Genomic DNA, 27,835 nt, shown 5'->3' on the forward strand with positions numbered 1-27,835 from the left:
CAGACAAGCTCTATGAACCAATGACATTTTTTAAAAGATTTTATTTATTTATTTTTAGAGAGGGAAGGGAGGGAGAAAGAGAGAGAGAGAGAAACATCAATGTGCAGTTGCTGGGGGCTGTGGCCCGCAACCCAGGCATGTACCCTGACTGGGAATCGAACCTGAGACACTTTGGTTCACCGCCTGCGCTCAATCCACTGAGCTACGCCAGCCAGGGCAAAAATTTTTTTTTTATTACAGTACTTTGCATTGATTTCATTTCTATTCAGCATGTCCAACTTGCTTAGAAGGTTTTCCCAAGCAAGTTGTAAAAATCATGCCTCACGGTGGAACAGGGGCCGCATGTCCATCCCAGCGGAGTGAGGGGACGGGATACGGGGCTGGGACTGGGCACGGGGCAGAGGCGTGCAGTTCTAAGCGGCCTTAGCCAGACGGTGCGGGAGAGCGAGCGTGGAGACCCACACGGACCCACATCCGGGCACAACAACACTGACCTTGAAATCAACACACCTGTGAGTTCCTACCTCACCACACAAGTCATTTCCCCAAATGTAAAGACCGTCAGCGCTTTATCCTGGCCTTTGGGGTGGGTGCAGAATTACCCAACCTGTCCTCCAGATCACAGGTAAACATTATTCTAGGAGTTTCTAGAACACGACAGGTGTGGGGAGATAGGGAGCGGGAGAGCCAATGAAACAGACAAACTTCGGGCAAAGGGGAAGATTCACAACTCAAGAAAAACCAACTTTTTTTTTCTAATTTTATGGACACTCCACCCTCACTGCTGTGATCCCCAGACGGACTGGCACTGCAGGAGTTCCCGGCCCAGGACCCTGCGCCCAGCGCCGGCTCAGCCCCGCATGCCCGTGGGCCCCTGTCTAAGACGCCGGTTTAATGAAGCCGTAGTCCATGCACTTGACGAGACACTCCCGGGCCGTCTGAATCACCGCGGCCTTCTTCTCGTCCGGCTCCTGCTTGCCCACCGCGGTCAGGATCTCCAGCAGCTCACTCTCCACCAGCGTCCTGGCCAGCTCCGCGTCGGCTGCCAGCAGGTTGCGGGCGATGACCAGGCCCCTGTGCTGGACGCACAGCTGGTCGTGCAGGCAAAGCCTCTGCAGGATCTCCAACCACTGAGTCGTCTGGAGCGGGGGAGGCGGGGAAGGAAGGGTCGGAGGAATCAGGGCGGGGACAGAGAGAGGAGATTTCGGATGAGGCAAACAGAGGGCACCGGCCAGGCCCACAGTCTGGGCTCTGAAAGGGCGAGCACACACCTGGTCCTGTGTGTGTGTCTGGGACTCAGCGTGAGCCCACGTGAGCCCCTGGGGTCCCTGGAGCCCAGGAAATGCGAGAGTCACGGAGCGCCCTGCGGGGGACTGGGGGTGGGAGTGTGCGACCAGTTGCTGCAGCGGAGGCTGCTTAGGGTAGCAGCGTCAGCACCCTCCGCCCCGCACCCCCAAATCTGAATCAGAGTATCTGGGGGAAGTACTTTAACCAGCCCCCGCCCTTCCGTGACTCTTGCGCACCCTCCAGCGTTGAGACGCTCGCCTCAGGGAAAGTGCCGAAGCCCAAGGACCAAGCAGGGCGAGCCAGGTCCGGCAGGGACGCCCCTCCCTGGGGCCAGGACAGCACCAGCTCTGTGGACCTCCGAGAACACTGCCCCCCTCCACACACACCCCTACATTAAACTGAGTCTCCGGAAGAGCCTGCCTGCCTTTAAAGTAGACATGATCTGAGTACATTTGGATCGAGGTGTCTACATTTTTCTCCACCAGCAGAGGTGACGGCGGTGAACTCAGTTCAGTTTGGAGGAGTAAAGTTTCATTCTGCACCCCCATGTACGTGACTGTAAATATCCCTTTCATTGCACCCTGCTGCGAGGGCCACAGCGCCACCAAAGGAACAGGTGACTGTGTCCACTTCAGAGAGCTCCCCCGGGGACCCCAACCACGCCCGTGCTTCTCCTGGGGAGCTGCGGGCTCCACAGCAGTGCTTTGTGCTGTGGCTGTTAACGCTGCTACTTTTATTAAACAACGAGCCATAAGCACCACCAAAGGCAGCGGGTGAAACCACAGTGGAAGGAGCTTGAACTGGAAAACTCGGAAAGTCCAAATAATGCACACCGCAGGCCACAGGGTGTAGACCCTCCTCTCCGGAGGTGGTAGGAACAGGGGGGCTGGGAGCAGTCCCCCCTCCCCCAGGGAAGGACCACACAGAGCATGTGGTCTGGGTGCACAGAGATTCCCTGGAGCCCGCCCCCCTTTCCTTGAGGCTCCCGGGGCCCCCTCTCACCACTTGGGTCATCTTGAGGCACAGTTTCTGCTGGGCCGCCGTCAGCATGGCCAGGGCCCCCGCGGCTGCGTTCTGCACCTTCTCGTCGTCCTCCCCGCAGAGCAGCACCAGCAGTTTCAGCCGGTCATTCCCATCGGCCAGGAACCGCTCCTGCACCTAGGGGAGGGAGGCCGCGGCTCAGAGGAAAGGGCTTTCACCTGCCAGCCTGGGGCGGGAAAGACGCACCTGAGGCCATGTTTTCTGACCCAGGATCTCTCGGAGCTTTCCTTAGACAAACTCACCCACGCCACCTCCCCCAGGAAGTCTTCCCTGATTGGCCGGATGAAGGGGCTATAATATCGTCCAACTAAAAGGTTGGAGAAAACAAGGGATTCCCCAGCTAGTGCATGCCACCCTCTCTGTTGGCATTCAGACACCGACTCTTCAAGGGCAGATTTGGCCTGAAACTCGTGGCTCCCCTCCCTTTGCGGAAGCCTGGAGTGTTTCTCTCCCAGCAGCCTGGCCTTCAGAGTCTGCCCTAAAGTGACTGCAGCCCCTGCAGGCACAGGGGTGTGGTGAGAGCAGGGGATGGTGGGGAGTTTATGTGGTATTAAAGAGACAAGGCTTTCCAAGGATCCCAAAGCAGGAGAGGACTCCCCTGGGGCCCAGGGCCCTGACAGAGCCCGCTGAGCCCTCTGTCTGCTCTACAATGATATGTGATCGGTCAAGTTTAAGGGCATTTCATAGGGTCAGGTGTCCTAGAGGTGGAGCTCCAAAAGCAGTCAAAGATCACGGCTGCCCAGGTTACAACCCTAACTCTGTGTCTCCCTGGAGCTGGACCGGGGTCCCCAGAAGTGAAAGCGTGGCAGGGAAGGTCAGTGCGGTCACTCCTCGTGGGGCACGGCTGTGGACGGAAAGCAGCTGCCCCCACACCAGCGCATTCCCCCATGCCTCGCACCTACATGTGTCGTGACTGGTCTCAGCAACGGGTCTCGAGTGGGAGTGATGCGTGTCACTCCCAGGCCACCAGGGTGAGCCCTGCAGGTGCCCCTCCCAGGGTCCCTCTCCCGGTCCACCCTCTGAACAGAGGCCACTCCCAAGAGGCAGAGGGAGGCAGTGCTCGGTGACGAGAGGAGCCTACACCCGTGAGTCACTGCTTGGAAGTGAGCCGCCCGGTCCAAACACACGTGACAAAGGGGCCCTCCTGTCGAGCCGGGCCACGGCATAGTTACGTTTTGCTAGTCGCAGCAGCTGGTGCTTCCACCGGGAAGGCTGCCGCCCCTTCCCAGTGCGTCCCCTCCCCTGCGCTGGGACGCACCCTCTCCTCCCACAACCACAGCTGCCAGGCCCCCCAGCCCAGCCCCAAGCAGCTCCCTGGTGGGCCCGGGGAGCCTTCTACTGTGAGACTGTTATAGTGTAACGGGCTCTCACAGGTCAAATTTTCCTCCTGCAACAATGAGCCGATCCAGGACTTATGAGGAAGAGGACAGGGTGCGCCTCACACTGGGCCCCTCGGCCTGGACCCCATGTCCCAGAGGAAGGAGCCTCGGCCGGACCCCCTGCTGTTACCTCCCAGGAGGCTACAGGCACAGGCAGAGGGAGCGCCTCCAGCGGGAGGGGGAGGGGAGGACGTGCATTCACGCACGGCTGCAGCCGCTCGCGTCATGGGACCCTGAGGCCACCCACAGGTTCCGAATTCACTGTATTGTTAACAGGGCCCGCGGTTACTCTGTGAAGAGCGCAGTTACAGTGCGAGGCGGTTTCTACGGCAACAGCGACGGTTGGTTCCCGTTAACATTTAAAACGCTCTAAAACGGTTGCGCGCGCTTCGGCAGCACACATGCTAAAATTGTAACTGCTCTGGCATTTCTTCTGGACACAGAATGTATGTGGAGTGTATACATAATACATGTGGAACCATATTCAGGACTTATTATATATATGGAGCCTCTCCTGACCGCGGAGAGGCCCTGGTCTCAGATCCTGCTTTGCTGTGAGGTCATTCACACCTAAATAACTTGGGCAAATGGTCACTTCCACCTCCTCCTCCAGCGCAAGCTCTGGGGTCGAAGCCCCGGCTGGGGGTAATCCCGCTTTGTCTGCTTTCTTCTGCCTACTTGGTCCCTAGATTCACCTCAGGGGCCGTCATCCAGGAAAGATCCAGGGGTTCCTGGTTCTCTGGCAGAACTGCCACCCGAGGGCCCTGGCTGGTGTAGCTCAGTGGATTGAGCGCGGGCTGGGAACCAAAGTGTCACAGGTTCGATTCCCAGTCAGGGTACATGCCTGGGTTGCAGGCCATGACCCCCAGCAACCGCACATTGATGTTTCCCTCCCTTCCCTCTCTAAAAGTGAGTAATAAAAAATCTTAAAAAAAAATTGCCACCCAAATGCCATGAGGACAGCCCCAGCCTCGTGCCAGGCCCGGCCTGGGCCCCGACCCCCAGCCTCGACCGCCCCCTCCCCCGCGCCGGCCCCGCACCTCCTTGTGCAGCACCATGTTGCACATGCACTCGGTGGCCGCCTGCCGCAGCTGGTCGTGGTTCTCGAACATGTAGTTCTCGATGTCCGGCAGGGCCCTCTCCTTGAAGATCTTCTGCCTAGGGCGGGGGGTGGGAGGGGAGGAGGAAGAGCGGCCGCTGAGTTCTCTGTTGTGAACAGTTCTCTGGGGTTTGGGGGCACCCGGACGCCCCTTCCCCGCCCTAGTGGTGTCCCTCCCACGTCCTCGGCTGGCCTGCCCCCAGCCCCGGGAGGGACACCGGTGGGCATCAACTAAATGGCATGGCACGGCTTCCTGACCACAGTGACGGGTTCCAGGATGACAATGTCACCCAGCTGGAGGTTTTTTCCTATTACTGCTGGGGAAGAGACATTCTCTTCCTCTCCCTTGCCTGCTGGGTATGAAGCCGAGAAGAAGATGAAGCCATTTCCTGCTGGATGTGGAGGTGAAGCCTCGTGACTGTGAGGGAGATGGAGTCCACCCCCACCCCCGCCCCCACCCCACCACGGAGAGCAGAGAGCCAGGCCCCAGGCCGGCTCAGCAGCCCCCGCACGAAGCCGCACCCGGGTCTGGCGCACCCCAGGAAACTTCCTGTTTCCGTGAGCCACTAAATTCCCTCGATGCTGAAACTGGCCCGAGTTGAGTTTCCTGCCGCTTGGCACCAAAAGAATCTCAACCCGACACACCCCGCCGCCCTTGCTCCTGGGAAGGAACACACCTTCCTCCCATCCGTCCCTCCGGGGATCTCTTTACAGCTTCCGAAGGGAGTCTTTTCACAGCCTTCCGTGGAGTGTGCATTCACCTCGTGGGGCTTCCAAGTGCGCGCTCAAATCCCTCCCGCTGGGTCCTTCCCGCTGCCTTGGACCCTGGCCTTGGGGCAGAGCGGCCTGCCCACAGGGTAGGCGTGAAATCCAACCGAACCCTCCCTGGGACACCCCTGGCGTTCACCCCTGCCCCCTCCACGCCCCGCTCACCGCAGCTTCTCGCTCCGCCCCGACAGGTTGGTGAGGCCCAGGAGGGCCTCGTAGTTCTGCAGCCCGTCCCTCTGCGTGTCCAGCAGGCTCACGAGGGGCCGCACCACCTCGTATACCTGTGGCGGCGGGTATTGGGTCAGGTGGAGTCATTGAGTCAATTGGGTCAATGGGGTCATTGAGCCTGGGGTCAGGTGGAGACCAGGATCCCCGTTCCTGACATTTACAGGTGTCCAGCTTTAGAATGTCCAAAGCACTGGTCCACCCACTGTCCAATTCGACCTTGAAAATGACCCTGAAAGGCAGGGACATTTCCTTGACTTTGCAGACGAGATGGGTTCCAAGAGGACAGCCCCGTTCGTCACAGGCAGAGCTAACTCTGGAGTCCGGGAGCCTCCAACTCACTGTCGCCTCTGTGCCAGAGCCATGCCCCCTCCCAGGCCAGAAGCAGGGGGACAAGAAGAAAGGCCCCCCCCTCGGGGCAGAGGAGACTCCTCCCGTCACCCCGTCCCACCCACCCGGACACCCACCCGCTCCCCGGGGAAGGCCATGTCCGGGTTGGAGACGGCAGCGATCTTCGCCAGGGCGTGGGCTGCCTTCACCTTGCCCACGTCGGTGCCCTCCAGAGCCAGCGGGATCAGGGCCTGCAGGAAAGGGCACGGTCACTGCTGGGCCACAGCCACCCAGAGGCCCCTCTCCCCACCCTCCAGCTGATGCCCGCCCGTCCGCTCCCTCGGAAGTTCAGGAGGACTCCGCCATATAGTCAACTCCTGGGCATCACAGAGAACAACGAACCCCTTAGTCCCAGATTCACTCCCCCGGGTCCCAGCGCCCACTGGGGACTCATCCCCACACGCCCCACCGTCCATACACTCATCGGCTTTGGGACAAGCAAATAGATCGATACGCTGATTTTTTTACTTTCTGCCTAAGTCAAACCTAATCACAGCAGCCGCCGTTTCTTGAGTACCTACTGAGAGCCAACACTTTCAGTGTATTCCCTCTAACCCTTGCGACATTCTGCAAAGCGAGTGTGTGATTCCCATCCCCACCCCCATTTTGCAGATGAGGAAACCGTGCATCAGGGAGATGAAGTTATTCACCCAAGACTGGGCCACTAACTAGGTAGGGGACGAGCAAAGACTCAGTGGCCAGCCTTCCGCAGCCAAGTCCACGGTCTTTGTTTCTGCACTGCGCTTCCTTCCAGGGGCCACAGGGACAGGTGGGCCTCCACAGCGGGTCCCAGGACACGTCACAGAACCAGGCGGAGGTTGGACTGGGGCCATGCGCACAGACAGCACAGTTACCCGAATGGCCGTATTCCAGGAGGTGGGGTTGGGGCAGAGGGTGCATTAGTCTTGAGCCAGGCCAACAGTGTGCGTGCTTGTGCATGCACAAGCGCACACACACACCAAGTGTGCTCCTCCCCAGCACAGCTCCTTCTAGGATGGCAAGAACTTCATCCTGCCCACTTACCTTGCCACCCCCTTGGGCCACAATGGTGCCTCGGTCCTTTGGGTTGTCACACAGCGCCAGGAATACCCTGTGGAGGAGGACACAGGGCATGTCATGCACCAGCCGCCAGCCAGTCGGAGCCAGGGGAGCCTGGGAAGGCGCTACCACTGTGCATCGTGGGAAGATGCTACCAAGAGGGTCAGTGGCTGGGGAGGAACTGAGCCAAGCGAGGCTGCAAAGAGCCACCTGGTCCTTATTGAGGGAGACGATGAATGGCTCCCCGCTGCCCACCAACCACGAGAAGCACGTCAACAGAGAGGCACCCCAGGACCTCTGTGACCTGGCCCTGTCTGCCTCTCTGGTCTTTCCTAGCGCTGCTCCCCCACACACACTCCATGCATACTGCAGGCGAACCCCGAGTTCGCTCATTCTCCCTCCGTCTTTGGTGTCTTTGCATGTGCTGTTCCCTCCACTGGGAAGCCTTCCCTCCCCCGCAGCCAAGTGGCTCCCTCTGTTCCTTCAGGGCTCCCCGGGGCTGTCACACCCGCCAGGAGGCCTTCCTGGCCGCCCACCCTCGCTCCACTGCGTTGTAACTGTGAGCCTGTCCACCTCCCCCCCCCACCTCCCCCCCCACCCAGGCTGCACTCACATGGCGCCCTTCATCTCCGAAATACCAGGAGGCCCCACACAAAGCCTGGGAACCAGGCAGCCAGTCAGAGAGTGACCTCTTCCCTCCTGATGCAAACTTCCACCTGTGATCCCCAGTGCCCCGTGTCCCCTGTCCATGTCAGTCCCCTTTAGGCTCCTCCAAGGCCCCTCGGTGGCTCATTGCCTCATTTACTCCCTGCCCCGTCTCTCTCGCTGCCCAGCCTCCTGCCTCCCGTCCCCGCAGACCCCAGCCCCAGGCCCACTGCGGCCGCACCTGGCCAGCAGCTCTTTGGTCTGGTCAGTGAGGATGGCGCTGTCGGCTTTCACCATGCAGGCCAGCGTGGAGATGACGCCGGCCTTCAGGAGCCGCTTCACCCGCATCTCTATGAAGTCTTTCTTGTCCTGGGGACACAAAAGGGCAGCAGGCCAATCTGTACTGGAACGAAGACGGTGCATTTCTGACATCTTGTGGTACCCGGAATAATTTTCCCCAAAGGCGTCCACGTGCTAATCGGCCGAACCTGAGATTGTGTTACCTTACCTGGCACAAGGGACTTCGCAGACATGAGTAAGTTAAGGGCCTTGGGCTGGGGAGGTAACCCTGGGTTATCTGCTCAGGCCCAGCATAATCACCAGGGGCTTTAGCAGAGGGAGGCGGGAGGTCAGAGGTGGAAGTAGGGCAGGGGACGGCAGGAGCAAAGGTTGAAGGGACTCAAGCTCACGGGCCAGGGCAGGTGGCTTTCAGAAGTTGAAAGAAACAAGAAAAGATTGTGCCCTCAGAGCCTCCAGAAGGAACCTGCCCTACTGATCCTTGACTTTGACCCAGTGAGGCTAGTTTAGATGTCTGACCTCCAGAACTGGAAGATAATAAGTCTGTGTTATTGGGGGCAATTATATTTGTGGCGGTTTGTTGTGACAGTAATAGGAAACTGATACACTCCTCTGAATTCCCATTGTCCAAACCACAGCCAAGGGGGTTACAGCATGTTCTGTGGTTTTGGTCGGAGCAACTCCGCCTCCTCCTGGCCCCTCCCCCAGCACGCAGCTAGAGTAGCTGGTATGGCCAGGAAATCACTCCCAAAGACTCTTCATTCACAGAGAACTGGAATAAAAGAATGATAATCCCAAACACTAGCTGACCCACACGTTAGTTTTTAGTTTTTGTGGGTTTTTTTTTTTTGCAAATGGTTGACTTTCCACTAGGGTATGCAGCAGGTACAGGCGGAGTGAGGGGGGAGAGGGAGCAGATAAAGCTCACGCAACAACAACGGACTGGGTTTTGCTGGAAACCCAAAGTCTCGGCCCCAGGGTTGACTAGTGTTTACAGGTGCTAATCCTCAGGACAGCTGGCGCAGACCGCCAGTCACGGGCCATCTGGAGAAGCCACGTTTGAACTTGACGTCAGCAGCGCGCACAATACACTCTTCGCCTGCATGAGATACTATGCAGCTTTGGAAACTAATTCGGAGAATGACATGGCCGTGAGAAAACACATAATGAAGTATTTTCCCAAATTGGGTACAAAGTGATCAGTACGTTCTGAGTATAACTATGTAAAGAAAAAAAGGTGCACAGAAGAAAAAGAAAACCTCTGTGGTAGGTACAGTAACATACCAGGTGCTGAGGGCGGCAGGGGGAGAGGATGTTATTGTGAGCGGTCAGCTTCTCTACTCTCCACCTTTCTGTTTGTGTTGCAACATGGTTCTATCGCTTTGGTCGTTTTACAAGCCTCCGTGTTTTACTGGCTGGAAATACGACGCATGCGTCATATATTCGCATGCAAACCACGTACAAAGCGTACCTGCGTGTGCGGGGCGTCACTGCCGGAGGGCCCCCAGGGGTCTGTGACATCTCGGCCACTGCTGACCCATGTCCCTTCCCTCATTTTTCCTACTTGGCACACGTATCCCCAAACCAGACATCCCAGAAAATAAAATTTTTATGTGTTGGGAACATAAAATGCAACTGTCTGATGTCCACGAAATCAGCAACATAAATGGCAAAGCATTCACCATGGCCCTGTTTTCTCCGACTACGGATTGTTGGGGTCCTTACCTCCCCCTAATGCCGGACATTGCCAGCCAGTAGAACGTAAAACTAAGAAAAGCCAGAGCGCCACCTAGTGGTAGAAACTTACCATTATCACCTTTAGTTCCCCTGGTGCTGAATTCTCCCACACACACCCACACAGCACCCTGACCTCACTGTCTTTCCTTCCGCCTCTCTGGAGGTCTGGTGGCACCGAACCCCCCTTTCCCGGGCTGTCCCCGTCCCCACCTTGGGGTGCTCCTCGGGCACATGCTGCTTGGAGAACTTGGCCAGCTGCACAAGCTCGGGGATGACCTCCTTGACGTCATAGCTGTTGGTGCAGTTCACCAGGGTGGTGGCCACCGAGTACAGGATGGTCTTGTCAGAGGTCTGAAGGGGTGGGGGACACAGGGTAGGGGGGTAGCAGGGAAAAGGCAGAAATGAAACGTTGGAGCAATTTCTGCTTCCGAGACGGCTCCCTCGCTCCGCCCACACGTTGGTTTGGGCGGAGCCTGTGGCCGACGCGGCTGAGCTCTGGGCAAGTTCAAGCCGCACGGAGGCCGAGGAGCGGGCTCTGTTGCCGCAGGGTGCACCCTCAACAGCACCCTGACAGCACCGCGGGGGGGGGGGGAGTCCTCTGAGGACACCCTCTGCTTTGTGCCTCTTTGACAAGGTCAGGACGGCCCTGGCCAGGTAGCTCAGTTGGTTAGAGTGTCGTCCCCATACGCCAAGGTTGCAGGTTTGATCCCCGGTCAGAGCACATGCAAGAATCAACCAATGAATGCATGGATGAGTGGAACAACAAATAGATGTTTCCTTCTCTCTCTCAAAAAAAAGTCAATGAATAAAAAAGAAAGGAAAGAAGAAAGAAAGAAAAGTCCAGGCTGACACACTTCCACATACCTGCCCACCTCCCCTGGGGTGGGGATGGGACAGGACGGGGGCAGGGTGGGCGCTGGACACCCTCCGGTCTGGCCCTGGGGGGAATCTGCCATACTTCCTCCCGTCAGTGGCGCACAAGAGGAGAGGCGCCGAGAGGGGCCCGGGAGGAGAGAGGGGCCCCCAGGAGGCCTGGCGCTGCGTCCCGGTTCCTCAGGCCTCACTTCCTGAGGATCCCGGGGCAAAACCACCGTCCTCTTGCTCATCCTCCCGCTGCCCGGAAGGCACGAAGCATTGCGAACCCAGTTTGTAGTCAGGGAAACTGAGGGCGAGAGAGAGGGACCCGGGTTCCCACAGGGAGCAGAGGGCACAGCCCGGGTTGAAGACACAGGGGTCCGATTTCCCAGGCTCCGCGCAAGGCCCCGGGGGGAGCCTGACCCCGGGGGATCTCCCTCCCCCGAGGCTGAGGGTCAGGGCCACACTCGCCTTGGCCAGCTCAAACATGGCCTGCAGGGCAGGGAGGTCCTGCACAAAGTCGTCCTTCACGTCGGCGTCCAGCGTGAGGTAGGCCATGCCCTCCACGGCCCATCGCCGGGTCCGGGTGTCTATGGAGGGATTGCACAGCCACCTGCAAGTGGGGAGGGAGAGGTGCTCGGAGAGGGCTCTGGGCTCAGGTGGGGACAGCGAGGCCATCGCTGGGCCGTGGGGCCTCCCTCCAGCTGGAAGGCGGGGGGCATGCCCAGGGAAACAGGGCCCCTTACTTGCGACACTGTTTGGCCAGCTTCTCCGTTGACCCTTCGGCGAACTGCCTGAGGCCGTAGTCTGTGCCGCCGGCAGAGCCCAGCTTGCAGAGTCCCTGTGAGAGAGGGGGACCGTGGGCGTCGGGAGGGTCAGAGGCGTCGGGCTTGGGGACAATGCTTGCTCACACCGGTCCCTGGGGCGGAAACACTTCGCCCCTTTTCCTTTGCCTGGACGAACCTCTATGCGTACTACAACACACGGCTCCGGTGCCACCTCTTCCGAGATGCCTTCCCCGAGGCCTCCGGGGGCAGACAGATGCCCCCAAAGCTGGAGGCACCTACCCTGACCCCTTTCCCCACCATCTGACCCCACAGATGGGTTGTGCCGCCCCTTTGAAACATCAGCATGAGATCATAGAATAATTGTGTCTGAAACGGCAAAGCTGAAGCTGTCGGGGCACAGAAGCTGGCAGGAAATCCTGTCTTGCGGGTGGCACATTAGGGGGCACAGACTTTAACCCAGGAGCTTTGGACGGTCGGCAGGAAAAACGTCTTCCCTAAGAGACAACTCACAGCAGCAGAAGCTGAAATTTGCTTGTGAACAATCAATACAAACAAACAAACTAAAAAGGCTCAAAGCCTCACTAGAATTGTTTACAAAGAAAAGGTGAATGAAAATAATTTCTGTAAGACGAAGATGGAAAAAATGAGGCGGGTTTGACTGTGCCATGCAGAAACTGATTAGCGAAACAAACTGACTTTGGAGTTTGCTCTAAAAAATACTTGCTGGGTAAAGCTCATCGGGGTTAGTGCCATCCAAAAGCATGGAGTAAGTGAAAAAGGTGAAAGAATTAAGAAGGAGGAGGAGGAGGAGAAGAAGAAGGAGGAGGAGGAGGAGGAGGAGGAGGACCAGAAGAAGGAGGAGGAGGAGGGGAAGGAGGAGAAGAGGAGGAGGAGGAGGAGAGACCTCACAGGCAGACAACAGTATGGCGATCACCAGAGGGAACGGTGGGTGGGGGGTGGCAGGGAAGGGTTAAAAGCACAGGCGTGCAGGTGCCACAGGTAACACACGGGGCCCACCATTCTGAGTCCAGGTCCCAGACCCTTCACCGTATCAGCCTGCTCTGCAGGGGGCCTGCAGTGCCCTCAGGGGGTGACCATCTCCCTCACCCTGATGTCCCCGCTGCCTGGCCTGGTGTCTGGTCCCGAGCCCACTCACCACCAGCGTGCGGATCTTGATCTTCTCGTTTTTGGTGGTCTTGTAGATCTGCTTGAGCAGCGCCACGCCGTTGGTGATGATGAACGTGGCCCGGCTGAGCTTGGTGGAGGCGTGGATGAGGGCCTCCACGGCCACCAGCTGGTCTGCCTCCCGGTCCGAGCCGCACAGCGCCACCATCATCTCCATGACCCCTTTCAGCCCCAGCAGCTGATTGCCCAGGTCAAAGGGGCCCTGCAGGATCCCCGACACCGTCTGGATGGCAATCACGTTCTTGTCCATGTCCTGGGGGTCAAACTTGCCCCTAAAAGAGAAGGCAGGGGCGGTCAAGAGAACTGGCCGGGGGGGGGGGGGGTGGGTGGAAAGAATGTGAGATTCAAGGGCAGATAGATTGGCATTTGCATCCTGGGTTCACCACCCATGTGCTGTGTGACCTTGGGCAATTCACTGAACCTCTCTGAGTCTCAGCTTCTTGATCTGGAAACTAAGAACAGAACTGCTGCCTGGAAGAGTAACGAGGACGACAAGTGACACCACCGAGGTGCCAGGGGTGGTGTTCCTCTAGAAGCACACACTCTGAGACCGTGATTGACACGCAGGGAGTTCATTAGGGGAAGGTTCATTAGGGGGAGCTCTTGGGGTCAATGCCTTTTGGAGAAAGGAAGCAAGCAGGACGGGACAGAGGGAGACCCTGGGCTGCAGTCACGACAAAGCCCCGGCCTGTGAAGAGTTCTGGAGCTGAGACCCCCCCTCAAAGCCAGGAGCGGCGATGGGCCCAATCTAGGGAGCTGAGGAAATGAGCTTTCACATTTTAAAGGTTTTGGGGTTTTTTTTTAATGCGCGGTAGAGACCTACATGTCCCACAAAACCGAAAATATGTGTTCTCTGGCCTTTACCAGAGAAGTGTGCAAACCCGCAGTGGAGAGAGGAGAAGCAGAGCGAAGGCACGGTCTTCACCTTCCCCAGACTCACCTGGGCACCTTTTTAAAAAAAGATTTTATTTATTTATTTTTTAAAGAAAGGGAAGGAAGGAAGAAAGAGAGAGAAAGACACCTCAATGCACGAGAGAAACATCGACTGGTTGCCTCTTGCACGCGCCCAACGGGGGCCCGAACCCACAACCCTGGGCACGTGCCCCGACCCAGAATCGGATCGGCGACCTTTCGGTTTGCAAGAAGACGCCCAACCCGCCGAGCCACACCGGGCAGGGCACCTGGGTGCTTCCAAACGTGCCGCCTCCTGAGCCACGCCCCAGGCGGCCCAGTCCAGGGTGGGCCCCAGAACCTGGGTCGTGCGCGGGTCCGAGGGTCGTTGGAATGAGAGACAAAGGCCGTGCAGCAGTCGGAGGGGCAGGGAGAGGACACAGAGGAACAGAGACGCGGGGAGAGCACCTGCGTCACCAGGACGATGGAGGGACACGAGAAGACCCAGGAGCCCCAGCTGTCACAGCTCTTAAGGTCTTGACTGCAGGAAACTGCGGTAGGGCTCACGGGTGCCCAGACATATTTTGACAGTCCTCCCTGAGAAAGGTGGAGCCTAGTTCTTTCCTCCTAAACACAGACCGGACCTAATGACTCGCCTCCAGTGAACAGGGTGTGGCGGAAGGGATGGAATCCCTTCTGAAGCTAGGTTAGGGGAGACCCTGCCACTGGAGCCTTGCTCGCTCGGAGCACCCACTCTGGGGGAAGCCAGCCACCGCGAGGAGAGGCCTCCCGCCTGCAGCCAGCGCCCGCGCGCCAGCCGTGTGAGCGCCCCCTCGTGGAAGCGGGTCTACCTGCCTCGGTCGCGCCTTCAGGCGGCTGCGGCCCAGGCCAGCAGGGACCTGCAACTGCAGGAGAACGCCAGAGCCACTCCCACCCAAATGGCTGTCCTATTATAACGAATGATCCTTGCTGTTTTGAGCTGCTGAGATTGGGGGTGATTGGTTGCCCATCACTGATAATTAATCATCACCGAGGCCGACCCCGAGGCCTCCGGGGAACTCACGTGATGTACTCCTCGCAGATCTTGCGGAAGTGATCGCGCTCCGGGTCACAGCGCAGGTCGTCGTAGAGCTTGTTGATGAGGATGGAGGCCAGCATGCGGGTGTTGTCGGTCAGGGGCAGGCAGGACGGCAGGTCTGGAACCTGCCCCACGACCTTCAGGACCTTCCGCAGGCCTAAGGGACGGAGGGCGGCGGCGAGCGTAAGACCCCTGTGCCCGACCCTGTGCTCACCAACGCGGCCCCTCCCCCTCTCAGTCACGTTGCTCCCCCAGTTCCTCTCCGGCCTGCCTTTGGGAGCACGTGGCCGACCCAGGGCGGAGGGCACTGGGGTGCGGCCGAGACCCAGGCTCTGCCTCTGACCCTGCTCCTGCGCGAGCTGTATCCGCCTCCCCACCACGGGCCTGTCTGTTCCCGTTCACAAAATCCAGAGGAGCTGATCTCAGAGGATTCTGCAGTGCTCGCATTCTATAGGCTGATGTATCACCGTCCTCAAAGATGATTTCATATTCTCTCTTCTCCGGGCCTCAGTTTCTTTACTTGGAAAATGGGAACAATGCTGTCTCCCTCAGAGCGCGCGAGGACTCAATGAGAAAATCTAGGGAAACTGCCTACGGCCGGTCCAGACACATCATAGTCACTCAGTAAACATGTATTACTCATTCAGAATACTGTATTTTCACCCTGGCTGGCGTAGCTCAGTGGATTGAGCGTGGGCTGCAAACCAAAGTGTCGCAGGTTCGATTCCCAGTCAGGGCACATGCCTGGGTTGCAGGCCATGACCCCCAGCAACCGCACATTGATGTTTCTCTCTCTCTCTCTTCCTCCCTTCCTTCCCTCTCTGAAAATAAAGAAATAAAATCTTTAAAAAAAGAATACTCTATTTATTATTGATTGCTATTTTCCCTCCTCTTCTGTTGAAGACTCTTCGGCGGCTTCCTACTACACAGCAGGCTAGTTTAACCGTCATGTACTTGTTGGATGAATGAGTGAATGAGTGAAGGGATAAATGACTGCCTTCTAGGCACTGAAATAAAAGGAACAACCCTCACCTCGAAAAGCTCGCAATGCCACAGGGAAGACGGACGTGCAAAGATCACAGCGAGGTGTGATGAGCACACAGCAGTAGCCCCATGGCCGGGGCGATTCGCTCCAACAAGGCAAGAGTTGCGAGTTATTTTGGGCACTTACTCCAAGAGCCGTAATCATGTGACCTCACTCAGTGCCAACATCCGTCCAGCTGGTTTGGGATCGCGGTTCCCCTCTTTCCCAGTAGAAAACCAGGACTTGGGGAAGTCAGGGGAGTTGCCCGAGGTCACGCAGCTGGCAAGGGACACGGTGAGGACACCTTCCCCAGCAACGTCTGGTTTCACAGCCCATAATGTTGGCTGTGATGCTGCGCTGTCTCTGGGGCCACAGACAGCTTGGCTCCAGGGCCGGGTGCCTCTAGAGGTGGCTAGGAGTCGGCCAGAGCTTGGGTGGGACCCAGAGGTGGGAGGAGGAGCATTCCAATGTCGGAAGGCATGACATTGAGAGGTAAGAGTGAATTAACACACTTGACTCGGCAGTACATTTCATGCTGTGTGCGTTTTACTACATACACAAAAGCACTGGCAGGGCTGGGGAGGCACAGGGATGGAGGGGCCTCATGAAGCAACCCGACCCCCCCAGCCCAGCTCTGCAAGACCACCATCAAGTGCACCTGCTCCACCTCCCACCGCCTTCCCGACCTCGTCTCCCATCGTCCCCTTTGGTCCCCGCCCTCACCTGGAGCATCTATCTCATTTACGTCCTGCTAGAACACTCTGCACCTTCTCTAGGTCCACCTCTGCCCCTCCCCCAATCCCAAGTCACCCAGCCCAGTTTGCAAAACACACAACCTCCACACGGCAGCTTTTCACTACTACAGGATTCTAAGTCCACAGTATTTTCACCCAAGCACTATTCATTTGGATGCCTGGAATAATAAATATGGCTCCGCACCCCCCTCCACCGTAAGCCGTGTGGCGGGGCCTAGACCCTCGTGCAGAGAGGTCTGCTGCGGGCGCTCAGCCCTCGCAGCGCATGCAGGGGCCAGAGCTGGGGCAACGGCGCTGGGGCGAGTCGTAAGCACTGGAGTCATTTGCTAACGGGCACTGTGCTGAGACCTGTGAACACCAGACGAGGGACATGTGGTATCAAAAGAGAATGGGTTTTCAAGCTGCTAAACCTGACTCGAACCTTTCAGAACAACGAGTAGTCTAAACGCCATTAACCTCGTGAGAGATTCACCGTAGCGGACTGTAGAGCCGCAGGTGTGACGCCCGACCAGTGAGAGGAGTCGGGTCCGGCAGAGGGTCACACCGTGGAGCTAACAGATTCAGTGGAGCGGCGCTGCTGCGCTTCACGTACAGCACCCTCGATGCCACTGCTCCCTTCTAGAAGGCCTAGGGAGCGCTGTGCCAACCACGGGACTTCAGGAACATGAGCCTACGGTGGGTGGAGTCTTGTCTGTTCTTTGACACTCACCCCCGTTTGTTAGGAGACGCCGCCCAGATGTTTTTGGGGTGCTTGGGCATTTCTGGGTACGGTCAGGCCCTTAATTCAGACTCGACCTACACCTTCCCCAACCCGCTGGGGGACCCTAACATGCTAATGCGTTTCCCAGCCTTTTCCGGTGGGACTGAAGACAAGAGCCACGCCCCTTCCACTTTGTGCTCCGGGCAAGGCACCCGGGCGCCCCCTGGAGGGAGTCCCCCCGCACACGCGCCGCCTCACCGTTATCCACCACGTAGATGGTGCGCGAGTTGTCGTGGACAGACAGGTCCTTCCTGGGCACGTTCTTATTGAGCAGGTTCAGGGCCTGGTCCCTGCCCTGGCCCGACACCTTCTTGCTGACCAGCATGTCGAGCAGGTGGTTGGTGATCTGCTTCAGGTCCTTCTTGGTGTCTGAGGAGGGAGAGGACGGGCGTGAGTGGGGAGGACTCGGCAGCCTCGGGTGTTTCGGGGCCAGGAGCGGAAGGGGCTTCCAGGGCTCTGGAAATATCCCATCCGCCCCTTGCGGGATGCTGACCTTTTCCAGGAGAGCATAGTACTGTCCATCCCGCCCCCCAGAAGTGGGAGGGAGACATCCCTAGACAACACTTGCAGGGGTCCTCCCGCCCTCTGAGCACGGACCTCCACGACAGCCTACTCCAGCTTTGCACAGCTCGGGGTCCTGGAAGGTTCTCCATTCCAGGCAACGATTGGCAGGGGTCCAGGGACGCTTTGGGTCATTTTTAATAAACTGCTTTGATCAAATCTTCTCCAGAAAGGAAATTTACACTGCTTACAGACATCTTACTCCTCACCAATTCAGGCCGGCTGCAGGCAAGCCTTTGTCCAAGACTGCCAGGCCCTCCCCGCCCACTGGAAATCTTGATGAGCAAATGCTCTCTCCTGCTTTGCCCCGTCTGGCCTCTCTGAGACTCGGAGACTCTGTTCTCTTTCTAGGTCGGAGCCCAGAGGCAGCCAAGGCAGACAGACAGGGAGGCAGAGAGGAAGGCTTTCCAACCACATCACAGAAATCAATGATGAAGGGCCGAGGCTGCCTCCGCAGAGGAGTGGGGACAGAAACGGGCAGGACCGCTCGTTTCCAGTTAAAGATGTCCCGAAGGCGAGGTGACAGACCCACTCTGTGAGGCTGCAGGGGCCAGAACTGGGGCCGGAGGTGGGCAGAGGCCACGGGGAGCTAGATCGGAAGTCAACATTCAGAACCTCTGAGCGGAGGTTTGTGACAGCTCACCCCCTCGCAAGAAGTCCCAGGCCCCAGCAAAATCCATGCTCCGGGGGCAGCCCCCTGCAGCCAGGGCCTCGTGGGTCCTGTGACCCACAGCACACCCAGGGGCTTGAACAGCACTTGCACACCGGGGCCTGTCCACGGAGAATCGGTTACCCAGAAAGCCCGGCTGCCTGCTAGAGAGGCCAGGAGGAGGGAAACCGAGGTGCTCCAGGCAGCATCTCTGGTTAGCCACCAGCCACACACGTGAGGCCAGTTCAGACCCTCCCCTGGTTCTAGTGCAGGGAAGGCACGTGACCTGCTGACCACTCCCCTCGTAAATCAGAAGCATGTCAGGGCGAGCCCAGGAGTCCCTGGAAGTTCACATTACTAATCCACAAAGAGCTCTCGTGGATCAGTGAGAAAGCACTGGAAAAACAGGCACCCATTTTTTAGAGAGAGGGGAAGGGAGGGAGCAAGAGAGGGAGAGAAACATCAATGTGCAATTGCTTCTCACACCCCCACCCCCACTGGGGACCTGGCCCACAACCCAGGCATGTGCCTTGACTGGGAATTGAACCGGCAACCGTTTGGTTCGCAGGCCAGTACTCAATCCACTGAGCGACACCAGCCAGGGCTGAAACTTAATAAAATTATTTAAAATCAAGTTTCCTTTAGGTGAAGCTGCTTCTGTGACCCTCCCAGGAAGAGCAGGAGCTCCTAAAATGATGCCTAGGACCGGGATGTGCAGGGAGAAGCAGGAGTCTGTGTGCGTGTGTGTGGGAAGGAAACAAATGTGAAATTAATCACTATTAAAGTCAAAAGGAATGCTTTTGAAGAATATTAAGTGATGTGTCATACTGACCTAATGCTCAGTGAAGAGAAAACACAGAACTATCCATAGTCAAATACCAATTTTGTTAAATAGATATTTATATGGATGGATAGGGGAAAAAAGTTATCTGGAAGGGTAATTACAAGGTATTTTTTTTCATTGTGACATATTTCTAAACTTTTCCAAGTTTCCCCAATAAACCTGATACGTTCTTAAATCGTGGTAAAATACACATAACACGAAAGTATCATTTTAACCGTTTTTAAGCATACAGCTCAATGGCATGAAGGACTTTCTCCCTGATGTTCAACCTTCACCACCACCACCACCCATCTCCAAAACTTTTTCATCTTCCAGACTGAAAACTCTTACCCATTAAATAATTCTTCACATCCCCCCACCCCACCCCCGGCAACTGCCATTCCACTCTCTGTTTCTATGAGTCTGACAGCTTCAGAGACTGCACGTCTGTGGAGTCGCACTGTGTCTGCCTGTTTGTGACTGGCTTCACTTAGCATGACCTCCTCAAGGTCCGTCCACGTTGCATCCTGTGTCTGAACTTCCTTCCTTGTTAAAGCGGAGTAAATATTCCACGGTGTTTCCATGTGTGTGTAAGACACTTTGCTTATCCATTCATCCATCGATGGGCATTCGATTTGCTCCTACCTTTATATTATTGTACAAAATGCTGCTTTGCATCCGTTATTTTTATAACCCTAAAATAAGTATGACCCCTGACTGGTGTGGCTCAGTGGGTTGGGCATCATCCCACAAACCAAACAGTCGCCAGCTCGACTCCTGGTCGGGGCACAGGCCTGGGCTGTGGGCCAGGTCCCCTGCTGGGGGCTTGCGAGAGGCAACCGATGTCTCTCTCACACATTGGTGTTTCTCTCTCTTTCTCCCTCCCTTGCCCTCTCTGGAAAAATAAACAAATAAGGTCTTTTTTTATGAAAATAAGACCTGACCACCTCCGCATAGAGGGAATCCCCAGTCTGAAGTGGCACCTGACCCTCCCCCGCCCTCAGCCCCCCGAACCGACCCTGAAGACCGCCTCCTACCCAGAACCAGGGCCTCTTCCTTCCCTCGATGCTCCCGCTTGTCCTCCCCGGACAGGGAGTCGATGATGGCCTGGAGCAGATTGCAGACGGCCAGGGACATCTCCTCGCTCTCCACGGCCATGAGGCTGCAGATTCGGTCTATCCGGACTGCGTGGAGAATCACCGTGGCCTGGAGCCCCAGCAAGCCACAGTCAGCCGTGCGCGCAGGGTGGGGAGTGGGAGATCACCACCCCACGCAGCAGGCAGCCAGCATCTGCAGGACCAGGGCCCCGGGGGCGCCCTTGACACAAGCCACGCCCCTTTCCAGAGCTTTAGAGCCACTGGCCACGTGGAGTCATCCAGCCCCTGCCACGTGGCGAGTTCACACTGAGATGTGCTGTACGTGTGAAACACACACTGGATTTTGAAGACTTAGTGTGAAAAGGGGTAGACTGTCAAAGCCTTGGCATTCGGCTCTTTCTCATAAACGACTTCCGGTGGCCTCATCTTTGCGTAGACCCATTTCCAGCTCGGAGTTCAAACACAGGAGCAATCTGGGGCCACACAACCAGAGTTGGAGGGGACACTCTAGACTTGGTATCAGGGTCTGTTGCTGCCAGCCCCACCCCGCCTGCATGTCACCTCCAGGTCCTCCCACGAGCAGCCCTTCAGGCCCAGCACCTCACACCCAGGCCCTCACCCTGGCCCGGTGGCCACTGCACATGCCCGACAGGGTGCGCACGGCAGCCAGCACCAGCTCCGGACGCTTGGTGTCCATCAGCTGCAGGAGCAGGGCCACTCCATTGTTCTGGAAGATCCTCTCTGCCCCTGCTTCTTCACGGCCCAGGACAATGAGGTTGTTGGCAGCCTGGGAGGGAGGAGAGACAGCGAGGGTGAGGAGGAAGTGTGGCGGCTGAGGCCTTGGTCCTGCGCCGAGGGCAGGGTCCCCAGGTTCAAGAACTGGGTCTTCAAAACATCTTTATATTCTTTCACCCTATAATCTTACTCCTGGAAACACAGCCCAAGAATATAACTCAACAGAAAGACACCATAACTTGCATCAAGACCAGCTTCATGAAAACACAATCAGAATCGTAGGTTCAACTCTGAACTGACGTTAACATGAAGTTGGGTGTATATATACGCTTATGGATATGGACTTTAAAAAGGCAGAAAGTGTTAAATTAATTAAATAAACAGGCCATTAGACTGAGGTGGTTTTAATGCCTTGGCAGCTAACCTAAGCAAACTAAGACCCAGCTAAGCCTGTAAGGCCGCAAGGTTAAGAAGTCCAAACTGAAGAACAATGAATCACAGTCAATGAGGCTTCCCAAATAGTGAACAGCTTAAAGCTACAGCCAATCAGATAATTTCCTTGCTTTGCTTCCACCGGTTTCCTGGAAGTCCTTCCCCCGGCTCCAGTCGTGCTCCGGGCCACTTCCTGTTTTGACACTGTCTAGTTCAAATTCATTTTGCCCAAATAAACTCTTAAAACGTTCGACAGTCCTCAGCTCACCTTTTAACAGAAGAGAAGAGTTTTCATGTGGAGAATTATTTTCCTTGCATATGGTTTTGGTATTTTGTTTGTTGGTTCGCTGACCTGTTCGGGGTGATCTGGAGTTGCAAGACTTCCCACTCAGGAAGGTGGAAGGTGGTGGGCAGAGAGGGCACGAGACGAGTCTCGAAAGCCCTAGGTTTGAGTTCTGATTCTGCTACAGGTTAGCTGTGTGACCTGAAGCAAGTCATAGAACCTCTCTGGGCCCTAGATTCCGGTACGTAAAATTAGGCAGTTGAGCTGGAAGGTCCCCAAGTGTCTTCCCGCCCCAAAGCCTTCCAACTTGAGGATACAGAACCTTACAAGGCCTAGCTCAGAAGAGAAGGCATTGGTGGGGGACCAGAGAACCTCAGGCTGGGGGACGAACTCATGAAGGAGAAGGAGAGGGAGGGGGGCAAAGAGATGGGGAGCGGGTGGTTGGGAGGGGGCTGACTAGAGAATCCCAGGAAGGTGAGGCCAGAACCATCATCGCTCTGCCGGCCACCACCGGCTTTGAATTTTACCAAGTGCTTCCATCTGTAACAACTCATCCAGTCTTTGCAAGAGTTTGTTATAAAAGATATTTGCACCCTGGCTGGCATAGCTCAGTGGATTGAGTGCGGGCTGAGAACCAAAGTGTCACAGGTTCGATTCCCAGTCAGGGTACATGCCTGGGTTGCAGGCCATGGCCCCCAGCAACCGCACATTGACGTTTCTCTCTCTCTCTCTATCTCCCTCCCTTCCCTCTCTAAAAATAGATAAGTAAAATTTAAAAAAAGATATTTGCATATTATGTGGCCTTACTGACTATAACGCTAACAAAAATTCCCCAGGCATTGTTTGCCAAGTCCTTACAAATGGAAAACATTCAGAGGTTCATTTGTTTTGCTCTCTGAAAAAGGGCTAGAAGGGAAAAGGGGAAAAAATAGAAACAAATTTGGCTAAGAGAATTAGTATTATGGGTAAGTATTTTCATATTTCAGAATGAATTTTTGAAACGTTTTGTAATAAAATAAAACATTACATCATTTTTTTCAGGGCGAGGCAAGTGAGACACTCAAAATATCAAAATCAATGTGATGGAAAAGAAAATCTGATGAACAAAACATCAAAAATGTAAATATACACAATCCACCTCTGCTACATAACTCTCCTCATTGGCCTCACCCTAAACCCCTCCCTTCTTACAGTTCGCATTGTTTTCTAAAGCGCTTAACCCTTGGCCTACTTTTGTCCACGTTCTCCAAGGAGACGCCCCACCACCCCAGTCTTGCACCCCAAACTGTGCAGAGAGTGGAGCTGGGCCTGAATTGCAGGTAGTTACTCCGTGGGTCCGACAGCGCCCCCTGCTGGTCGGCTGCTCGTCCAGCACTCACCTTCTCCAGTCTATCAGCTTCACTGTGTTCGTCCAGGAGGATCTCAAACATCTTCTGTACCCTCGAGTCGGTGGAGAACTGCACACGGAGCTGAGGGAGGAGGAGGGAGTGGGGCGGGGGGAACAGGCAGAGGTCCACGTTCCAGTCAGCTCCTCATGAAGTTCTACTCGGCCCCTGAACTGTCATTCATTCACTCACTCACTCATTCACTCATTCAGTGAAAGTTTACTGAACAACTACTAGGTGCCAGATGCTGCTGTTAGATGTTTAGATGCTGGAACTAGATTGTAGAACAAAATCAAGTCCTTGTCTCACAAAGCTTACAATTTGCTCATTGCAAGTCCTGGAAGGTGAGGAATCATCACCCCAGTTTGGGAATCTAGTAAACAGTTAGCTATGAGACGTTTAAATATGGGCTAAAACAGAAATAGGCATCCAGGATCAGACACTGGAAGCAGTTTTAAAGCAGCTCCTTAAAGATTTAAAATGACTATTTTAGATGTCTCATCCCTGACAGTCCCACCCCAGCCCCTGGGCTCCTAAACTTTCATAAAATGACCAAACTGATCCCACCCCCCACCTCACCAGCTCCTTGGGCACCTCCCACTACTTCCTCCTGCGAGTCCACACTCCCTCCTCCATCCTTCCTGGCCTTCAGGGAAGGGAGGGGTCTCTCACGCACCGCCCCTCCTCCGCCCCTCCTTAGTTTGTGTTTCCTCAGCCCTGAGTCTCTCCTGGGGACTGTGGTCCCAGCAAGGGGCTGCCCCGGGCACAGAGGAGTTACTGAGTCTTGGAGTTGAGGGATCAGCTCCCCTCCTGCTCCAACAGAGAGGAAACTGACACCCCAGGGGGCCCCCTCAGAAAACTGGCAGCTAAGGCAGGACGAGGGTGCAGAATTCCTCCCCTCTGGGCCAAGTGCTCCCCACTTCACTCCATTTTCCTAGGAAAGATTTCCTCTTCCTCCTGGCTCCTGATTGTCCTCTGTCCACCACCCCACCAATACACCGCCCCCCCTACCCCCCCCATGCCCAATCCTAGGTATCTCATGCTCCTTTACCCTCCTAGAAAGAGAGGAAGAGTTGCAGACGTACTAAGTTGCAATTAAAAAAGAAAAACACAACCCTCCATCCGGAACGTAAAAGAGCCAAGCTCCAGTCTGGCTGGCTCCAACACTTAACCCAGCTCGGCAGCATCTCTGACCACTCACAGATGGGTGGTGACCTGCTCAGCTGCTCCGTGGTACCTGCCGGTGCCGCGTGTTCACTCCGTCCAAGGATGCGGAGACAGGACTAGCCTCGCCCTAAGGTCCTGCACCTCCGACATGCCCTTGCCAGGAATCGGGGGAGGTAGCCGAGGCTTGTGGGAAGGGGTCTGGCTCACCTTCTCCTGGATGCTGGTATTGAGCCTCCGCAGCGTCTCCTGGAAGCTCTGGTTCTGTGGCTGGAGGGTGGCACAGCGCTGCACGTCCTTGAAGGCCTGGTCCAGCTTCCCCAGGTGCTCCAGGGCCTGGCATCGCCGATACAGGGCCTTGATGTCCGAGGAGTTGATGTCGATGGCTAGCGAGGGCGACAGGCAGAGAGCCTTAGGGGGCTGGGGGGGCTGGGCTGCAGACCGCCGTCCCTCCTCCCTTGTCACTGCTCCCAGTCTCTTCCTGGCAGATGAACCTCCCCCCCACCCCATGTGGACTATCTGGCCCAAGGCTCCCCTTTGTTAGGGAAAGGCTAAAAATCATTCTCTCAAGGTTGGAAGGGAGTTTAAGGGTCGTCTTGGCCAACCACAGATGCCCTAGAGTCTGCAGCATGATGATTGATCCCTGCCGAGCGTGCATCCAGCTGGTGCTTGCATACCTCAAGCAGCGGGGAGCTCGCTCCTTCTCAGGCAGCCGGGCAGCTCCCTCATAAAGCCCTTCCTGCCCTTTCCCTCCCTGAAACATATCTCTCTGCCCTTTTACCCCAAGCCCAGCCCTGGAAGCCCCACGGTGAAATTCAATCTTTCTTCCTCGTGACGGTTTTTGCTTTTTAGGGATCTGAAGGCGGCGTCCCTCCGTCCCACCTGGGACTTGCCTTCTCTGAGCTGATTATTGCTGCGTCCCTGCACTGCCCCTCACAGGGCGAGTTTCCAGGCCCCCCTCCAGCGGGCTCCCTCCCGCCCTCCGACTCACCCCAGGCTCTCTGCTTCTCCAGAAGGAGTGGCAGCCAGAGCCAAACCCAACACGGGCCTGCAGCCAAGGGAAGTCTTTCCATTTTAATCGTGCACTTAAGTCCACGTTGACTTACGTTTATTTTTTATGTTTATTTCTTCTCGTGTCGGTGGGCCAGGCTAGCGCCTCCCCCTTCCCCAGAAGGAGCCCGGCCCCCACGGAGCCCACTGGGCTGATGCACCTGGTCCTGGGGATCCCCCATGAGAATACCCGAATTTACATCAAAGGGGGCGGGGCATCATGACCGTGACAAAGGTCTTCAGAAGCAATCTTTTAAGAGAAGAAACCGCTTCAATGTGCTTAACATGTAACTCCATTTGCAAAGATGTGACTTAGGGATGGATGGCACATCTGAAGCCCCGCCTACAGCGCCTAGGTTGACCTTGACACAGTTTGTAACTCGTCCAGGTGCCAAGAGCCTCTGGGACAGAACGGGGATGCTGAGGGGGTGGGGCCAGGGAGGAGGGGGGTGGCTCACCTCTGGAGGCGTCTGAAGCCGCCTGAGCATAGCTCTCCTGAGAAAGAGAAGGAGAAGGAGGAGGAGACTTAGTTCATGCGGGCCCATGGCAGAGACAGCCTGAGAGGGTCCCCACGGGAAGGGGAGGGCACCCGCTGGGAGCTGCTGGCTGTCAGGGGCCAGGGAAGGGCTTCTGGCCGGTTGTGGAAAAGTGGGCGAGATTTGGCTTTGAATCGGGGCCCTGCTGCTAACCCCCTGGGAGATCTTGGACGAGTTATTGAACGCTCTGAGCCCTGAGATTCTTATCTGCGGCATGAGCGCACCAGCGGCTGCCTCAGCGGGCTGTTATTAAAAAGCACCACGACGTAACCCATGACAAGCCCCTGGCTGGATGCCGGTTCCGTTATGCTGGCTCCCTCTGGGGGGACTTCTGTCTCCCAGGGGAGTGGGTCTAGGAAAGCGGTGAGAGGCACCCTTCTCCACCGGAGGGGTCCAGGTGGGCGGCTGGGATGCCAGAAGATGGGCGAAGCCTATCAGGACGGGGAGGCCCCCTGCCTCCATGCCCCCCCCCCACCCCCGCACCCCGTCCGGCCCGCAGCCCCGCCCCCTGTCCCGCCCCCTGCCCCGCCCCACACCGTTTTCAGGCCGCAAGCCGCCCGGTTCCGATAGAGCGTGGCCTTCAGGGCCTTATCCTTGGTCAGCTTCAGGGCCTGGCCGTAGCTCCTCGCCGCGGCCTTGTAGTCCTGGAGCTGGAAGTGCCGGTTCCCCTCCTCCTTCAGCCGCACAGCTTCGGCTTCCGCCTCCGCCATCTGCCGGGACAGGGCAGGTGGGTCTGGCCAGCCGCTCACTCCAGCCGCAGGGCCGGGCTGCTGCGTGCGGTCTGGGGCTCCAGGGTGCAGGGGAGGACTCCCCTGGAAGGGCCCTACGCCCAGCACGCCCCAAATGCGTTACCCAAAAGAACATTACAGCATTTGCTTGGAGGATGGCCTGTGCTGAGAGAGGCCTCGGGGTCCCTGTGCCTCCCTCTGTGTCCCCCCCAGCTGGGCAGAGGAAGCCACCGCACCAGAGGCCTGAGCTCTCCTGACAGGCCTTACGCGTTCTTGTGGGGGCCCCTTCTCCCGCCCCGTCCCCGGGGGGCAGTTGGACAGGCTCACCTCCTCACGACAACAATGCTCTTGGTCTGTTCTCCCCTGACAAGAGGCTCCGGCGCGAACCCCCAGCCGGCCGGCCTCTGCCCGCCCCTCCCAGCCCCAACCCAAGAGACTTTATCGCCCCTGCCAGTGGCCCCAGACCATATTTGGCCACAGGGGCAGGTGCCCCTGGAGTCTGTCATTGATACTCAGGGACCTCCCCCTCCCCAGACTGGACAGTCAGTGCCACGTGGCCATGGGACTGACCTCTGCCCCAGCACCCTGCTCAGGGGCAGTGCCCCAGCTCAGGCACTCACGCCACGAAGAGTGAGAGAAAGGTCCAGAAGGTACAGGGAACCCCCAGCAGACCTCCTTCCCTAGGCACAGCTATAGTGCCCTCCGTCCGGGGTAAACAGCGTCCTGTCCCTCCCCCAGCCACAGCTATTTTGGGAGCGGAGCGACAGCTGAGGGGCTGACAGGCGCACAGGCACGGAGCAGCTGCCCAGGTCCCGGAGGGGCTGGAGGCTCCCAGAAAGGCCCTTCGGGAGGGAGGAGGGAAGAAGAGGAGGGACATTCTTTCCCTCTTCTGCTTTGTCCGCAACGTACCTGTCCCTCTGGCATTCGCTCGTTGAAATGCCCTTGCTTTCCAGAAAGACCAGCAGACTTGTGAACTCAGTTCAATGTAAGCGGGTTCGGGTTTGGCTCTGCACGTCTTCTCCTGTTCCTCCCCGTTCAGCCTGCCTCTCCTGTCTGGCTGGGAACGCCCCCCCCCCCGCCCCCCGCCCCGAGACCGAAGTCTTCTCTTCTCCAAGAGCTGGGTCAGCCTGGCAATCCCCGGGGACCAAGG

At 57.0% G+C, this 27,835-nt stretch overlaps 1 protein-coding gene across 4 annotated transcripts; it reads right to left on the reverse strand.

Moving 5' to 3' along the window:
* Positions 1–122: 122 nt before the first annotated feature.
* UNC45B (unc-45 myosin chaperone B) lies at positions 123–27,715 on the reverse strand. 4 transcript variants are annotated; one of them, XM_045837391.1, is made up of 20 exons: positions 27,595–27,715; positions 26,494–26,667; positions 25,880–25,916; positions 24,582–24,757; positions 23,202–23,291; positions 20,992–21,159; positions 20,313–20,481; positions 17,441–17,611; positions 14,689–14,860; positions 12,706–13,006; positions 11,508–11,602; positions 11,233–11,374; positions 10,117–10,257; positions 8,114–8,241; positions 7,213–7,279; positions 6,267–6,380; positions 5,740–5,855; positions 4,748–4,865; positions 2,290–2,445; positions 123–1,139 (listed from the first exon to the last, which is right to left on the reverse strand). In XM_045837391.1, exons 1-20 carry the CDS (start codon positions 27,607–27,609, stop codon positions 879–881), a joined length of 2,811 nt encoding a protein of 936 aa, XP_045693347.1. In that variant the 5' UTR covers positions 27,610–27,715; the 3' UTR covers positions 123–878. The 4 variants fall into 4 exon arrangements, with proteins under 4 accessions (XP_045693347.1, XP_045693350.1, XP_045693349.1 ...); XM_045837394.1 differs by lacking the exon at positions 27,595–27,715 and adding an exon at positions 27,306–27,520; XM_045837393.1 differs by lacking the exon at positions 27,595–27,715 and adding an exon at positions 27,256–27,520.
* Between the last annotated feature and the right edge of the window lie 120 nt (positions 27,716–27,835).

This window comes from Phyllostomus hastatus, unplaced genomic scaffold, assembly GCF_019186645.2.
Source record: "Phyllostomus hastatus isolate PE091 unplaced genomic scaffold, TTU_PhHast_1.1 phas_contig_210, whole genome shotgun sequence".
NCBI lineage: Eukaryota > Metazoa > Chordata > Mammalia > Chiroptera > Phyllostomidae > Phyllostomus > Phyllostomus hastatus.

What these genes read in the sequence shown, in the direction of transcription:
- UNC45B (XM_045837391.1), bottom strand. An exon ending in TGCCCGAGGAGCACCCCAAG is followed by an intron (nt 8,242 to 10,116) that starts GTGGGGACGGGG and finishes TTGTGTCCCCAG; the next exon opens with GACAAGAAAGACTTCATAGA. An exon ending in ACCAAAGAGCTGCTGGCCAG is followed by an intron (nt 7,280 to 8,113) that starts GTGCGGCCGCAG and finishes CCTCCTCCACAG; the next exon opens with GGTATTCCTGGCGCTGTGTG.